The following is a 5,073-nucleotide window of genomic DNA, read 5'->3' as shown; positions in this document are numbered from 1 at the left end:
TGGTGGTGGTTGGCGGGGCGAGGAGAGGGGAAGAGGCTGAGGGAAGGAGTGAGTGAAAGGAGGGAGAGAGATGAAGACGAGGAGAGTCCGCTTTTAAAGCACTGCCGCCCGCCGTCCCACCCGCTTCTCGCCCCTCCGTCTATGCGCATGCCTTCACGGCTGCGCAACTCCGGTGCATGCATCGAACCCAATTCGTCCCACCGTCTCGGAACATTGCATGTCGGCCACAAGCTTCGCGAGTGTCCGACGTAGTCAGCCGAGGACGCGGTCGTCCGCCGAGGAGGGCGTTGTCAAGCAATAGTCTGGCCCGGGAAACAGGAGCGCAATGCTCCGCGAGCTGTCGTCGTTAAGGTGCAGCAACACACAGCGTCGTTTGCAACGCCTCTCGGCTGCATCAGGAAGAGTGCGAGAGCGCAAACGCGAGGCCATGCAGTCGCCGCTGTTCAGCCTTGGCGGGAGTGCGCGGATTCGCACGCAGGGGAAGCGATCGGACAATGCCAAGCGCCGTGCAGTCGAAAGCGCTGCAGCGCTGCGTGCAAGGAGCGGTGAGGAAGGGTCAAGAGGTAAGGGGTAAGCGGGTAAGTAACAAAAGGTAAGCGCGCGCGAAGCTTGCCGATTACCACTTCCACAGACTGACGTCGACCGTTCAACTCGCTCGTTGGGCGGTTCAGCGGACCTTGCAGTGCTCAGACACTAGCAACGGAGCCTTGCACGGGTCCGTCCAGCCTAACGGCGAGACTTGTTGCATCGAGGCTGTGTCCAGCTCGCTCGAGCTCGAAGTCCCTCGCTCGCCTTGACCACTTCACACTCGCTCTCTTGCTTGCTCTAGAGCCATGCCACGCCAAGGCAGGCAACCGAAACAGCTCACAGGCGCTTCCAAGCGCACCGCCAAACCCGCCACTGCCGAGGCATCCTCATCAAAGTCGACCAAGTCCACCAAGGGCAAGGGGCGCGCCACACCCTCGGCTGCGTCTGGCAGTGCAGAAGAAGGAGCACTCGATGTGTACGACTATTCGGCGAGGATCAAGCGGCCGAGGGGAGACGTCGACCCGCTTGCGAGGGCGTCGTTCGGTTCGAGAAAGGGCAAGGGGAAGCAGCAGGCCAAGAGCACCGCTGCCAAGGGCAAGGGTCGTGCTGCTCCGTCTGACGAGGAGGACAATACGGAGGACGAGGGAGGCTCGGACGAGGATGAGGACGAGTCCGGCGGATTCCGCGTTCGCGGCAACGAGGTTGTCGAGTTCACGGGTGTCAAGCCGGCCGGCTTCAAGCTCGGTATGGACTCGGACGCAGAAGACGGTGCAGGCTTCCTCGGCAGCGACGACGAGGACGAAGAGATCGACTCGGACATGGCGGAAGATGAGGACGAGGAGGAGGATCTGCCGAGGAGGAAGGGCGGCAGTAGCGCAGGAAAGGGCAAGGCGAGGGACATGGACGTCGATCTCGACGAGGACGAGATTGACTACGACGATGAGGAGGGTGCAGGCTGGATGGACTTGACGGAGGTGCTCGATGCCGGCGGGTTCCACGGGTCCGACGATGAGGACGAGGGCAGCGACGGCTCAGCAGCGTCGGATGACGAGGAGCGCAACGAAGAAGACGAGGAGATGTCGGACGATGACGATCCTTCGGCTCTCGACAAGCTCGACTCGTTCGTTTCCGGCCTCGACAGCAAGAAGCGCAAGTCTCGCGACGGTGAAGACGAGGACGGCGGGAAGAAGAAGAAGCGGGTCGTGCTGCAGGAGCGGACGGAGGCTTACCCGGAGGGAGAGTTTGTCGCTGTGGGAACGTCTGGCGGTGCTGACGGTGCGCACCCTCCCTTCTGCTACTTCCCTCATCACACTCACAATCTCCCGATCTACAGGGAAAGTCAACCTCGACGATCTGCTCTCTTCCTTTTCCGACTCGAAGAACCCCCGTCTTGCCTCCCTCCGCAAATCGCTCAAACCCCTCGCCTCGTCTTCCGCCTCCTCCTCCTCGAAGGTCACAACGACCAACTCGCATCTCAAAGCCGCCGGTCCTCTCTCTGCGCCTCTTCCAGGTCGGCTGCAGGATAAGATTGACCGCGAGGCAGCGTACGAGCAGACGAAGGAGGAGACGGACAAGTGGAACGAGACGGTCAGGCGCATGAAGGGCGAGAGTGGGCTCGGCGTCGAGGGTGCGAGGCACGAGCGACTTGTGCTGCCGCTTGTCGGAGGCGAGGGAGATGTTCATCGCGACCCAAACGCGAACGAGTGGAGTGCCAAGTTCCAGGTGCGCAGCGCTTCTTACCGTTTCCCGACTTTGCATGACTAACGTTGTCATTCTCGTCAGCCTACGAACGAGCTCGAGGCGTCGATCCAGTCGCTCCTCACGACGGCGCAGATGTCGCAGTCAGACCTGCAGAAGCAGGAGAAGGCCGCCCTTGCGACCCTCGACCCCGCCGACCTCGCCGCCCGCCAAGCCGAGCTTCGTCGCCAGCGCGACCTGATGTACCGCGCCGAGCGGAAAGCGAAGCGTGTCGCCAAGATCAAGAGCAAGGCGTACCGACGCATTCACCGTAAGGCGAAAGAGCGCGCGGCGAATGGCGGACCGCAGATGTCGCTCGAGGATCTCGCCGAGCTCGATGCGATTGACGGCGGGAACCGAGTCGAGGAGGAGCGCGCGAGGCTCGAGTTGCAGCGTGCGAAGGAGCGTGCAACGCTCAAGCACTCGGGCAAGGGTGGCAGGTGGGCGAAGAAGATTGACGGGCTCGAAGGACTGGAAGAGGAACGGAACGCGGCGATTCGCGACATGGTCTCGCGGCGGGAGGAGCTGCGGAAGAAGATCGCCGGCGTCGACTCGGACGACGCGGTCGACGAGTTCGCAACTGGAAGTGAGGACGAGCGGGACTCGGACGACGAGGACGGCGAGGACGTCAATGCGATTCGGCGACAGGCGTTCGACGAGCTCGCCGCGCTCGACGCGAAGGAAGCAGCGGCCAAGGCGAACGACCCGAAGCTCAAGGGCGTGCTCAACATGAAGTTCATGCGGGACGCTATGGCTCGCGCGGACAGGGCAGTCCAGCAGGAGGCGGACGAGCTGAAGCTGCGACTTGCCGAGATGGACGAGGCGGGCCGGATGGACGAGGATGACGAGGAGGACCAGCCGCTTGCCATGTCTGAGCAGGTGCAGGGCAACCTTGGCCGCATGGTCTTTGGTCCGTCTGGCGAGTCTGTCAAGGTGCGTCTGCGCTAGTTCTCGCTTCGTCACGCCGGACCCGCTGACTTTGCGTCTCTCCAGGCTGCCGGCGGTACCTCCTCAACGGCTGCCGCCGAGCCCGACTCGGTACCCACCCTCTCCTCCTCCGCCACCACCACCAAGCTCTCCGGTCCTGTCTCCATCTCGGGCCCCTCATCTCGCACCACCGCCCGCTCTCGCCCCTCGCTCTCCAACCCCTTGTCCTCCGGCGAAACCGAATCCAACCCCTGGCTCGCCCTCGCCACAGGCGACTTGTCCTCCAAGCTCTCGCGCAAATCGAACAAAGCCTCTTCGGGCAAAGCCGACTCGTCTGTCGCGAAATCAGCTGCCAAGGCCGATCGGGCGCGTGCGAAGCAGGCGGATGCGAGGGAGGCGGAGCGCGAGGATGCCAAGGTCGAGATTGAGGTTGGGGCTGATGCTGCATTTGCTGCTGGTAACGGGAAGGGGAAGAAGGGCAAGCGAGGGGCGGAGGAGACGCCGCAGATTGGCGGTGCGATGGTCGTTTCGGGCGGCGGTGACAATGATGAGGCGGGCTCGAGCGACGAGGAGCTGGATGAGGAGGAGATTGATGCGCAGCGAGGGAAGGGACGGGCGGCGTTCAAGCAGCGCGAACTCGTGAAGGAGGCGTTCGCGAATGACGATGTCGTTGCGGTGCGTCCGGTCTCTCTTCCGCCTCGGCGGCCCTTGCCGACTCGCTCACGCCCGCCACAGGACTTTGCCGAGGAGAAGCGCAAGGAGATTGAGCGGGACGCGCCGCGAGAGGAGGACAACACCTTGCCTGGCTGGGTGCGTCCGGCTCGAGTTCGCCTATCAGTCGAAGTCCGCTGATCCATCACGTTCCTCGCAGGGCTCATGGGGCGGCAAAGGAGCGAAGAAGGCAAAGAACACGCGCAAGTTCATCACCAAGGTCGCAGGCGTCGACGAGTCTGCGCGCAAAGACGCCGGCCTGAACCACGTCATCATCAGCGAGCGCAAGGACCGCAAGGCCGCCAAGTACATGCTCAAGGACTTGCCGTTCCCTTATACGAGCGCGGCGCAGCACGAACACAAGTTGAGGACGCCGCTCGGACCGGAGTGGTCAACGTCGACGGTGAGTCTGGCTTTGTCTCTCTCCTTGCATCTCGAGCTTCGTATCTCCGCTGCGTTTTTCGAGCTCGTACTGATCGTCGTCATTTGCGGATGCGTATGAACAGATCCTGAGGGACCAGACGATCCCGTCGGTTCTGGTCAAGCCAGGCGTCACCATCCGGCCCGTCTCGCGCAAGGTCTGAGGATCCTTCGTGTGTCGTTGCTGTTGCAATCGTACTCGCGTCGGCATCGTCTACAGCGCGTTCGCTTGCACTCGACGAAGAAGGGGAGAGACTAACTTAGCTTGGCGAGGAAGCGGGCGAGGAAGCCAGGCAGGAAAAGGTTCAACTCGCGCGCTCGACACAAGTCTGCGGCTAATCTAATGTTCATTGACTTGGCCCCGCGGCAAACGATCTCGAGCCCGCAGTGCTCGTGGAGCAGCGGGCTCGCGGCGGAGGCGGAGGAGGAAGCGAGCGAGCGAGCGACGGGTTCGGCGAAGAGCGAGTCCACGCCAACAGACAAGGAAGCAAGTCGGATCGAGGGAGAACGGGAGGAAGCTCGTTTCCGCGGAAGAGTGGCTCCGAGCTATTTTCTGTTCGCTTCCGCAACGGCTGCTGTTCGCTTCGAGGAGGAGGAAGGAGGAAAGTTCCTCCGTCTCGAGCACGCTGCTGTGCCATCGATCATCGCCGGATCAGAGAAATGAGTAGCTGCTGCGCGGAAGAGGGTATCCGTGAAGGAGAGAGGAGGGGGGAGGAGAACTCTGCGAAGGCCAGTCGATTGAAGAAGCCG

General features: G+C 62.6%; 1 protein-coding gene across 1 annotated transcript; it reads left to right on the top strand.

The window, feature by feature from the left end:
* Positions 1 to 833: 833 nt before the first annotated feature.
* Positions 834 to 4,487, top strand: RHTO_07017 (U3 small nucleolar RNA-associated protein 14; the record flags this gene model as incomplete). Its single annotated transcript, XM_016420676.1, has 7 exons — positions 834 to 1,803; positions 1,862 to 2,250; positions 2,311 to 3,198; positions 3,259 to 3,867; positions 3,928 to 4,002; positions 4,064 to 4,306; positions 4,410 to 4,487. 7 exons carry the CDS (start codon positions 834 to 836, stop codon positions 4,485 to 4,487), a joined length of 3,252 nt encoding a protein of 1,083 aa, XP_016275077.1.
* Positions 4,488 to 5,073: the final 586 nt, after the last annotated feature.

This window comes from Rhodotorula toruloides (genome assembly GCF_000320785.1).
Source record: "Rhodotorula toruloides NP11 unplaced genomic scaffold Scaffold5, whole genome shotgun sequence".
Lineage (NCBI taxonomy): Eukaryota > Fungi > Basidiomycota > Microbotryomycetes > Sporidiobolales > Sporidiobolaceae > Rhodotorula > Rhodotorula toruloides.
The sequence above is the reverse complement of the archived record's forward strand: the minus strand, read 5'-3'. Positions and strand labels throughout refer to the sequence as shown.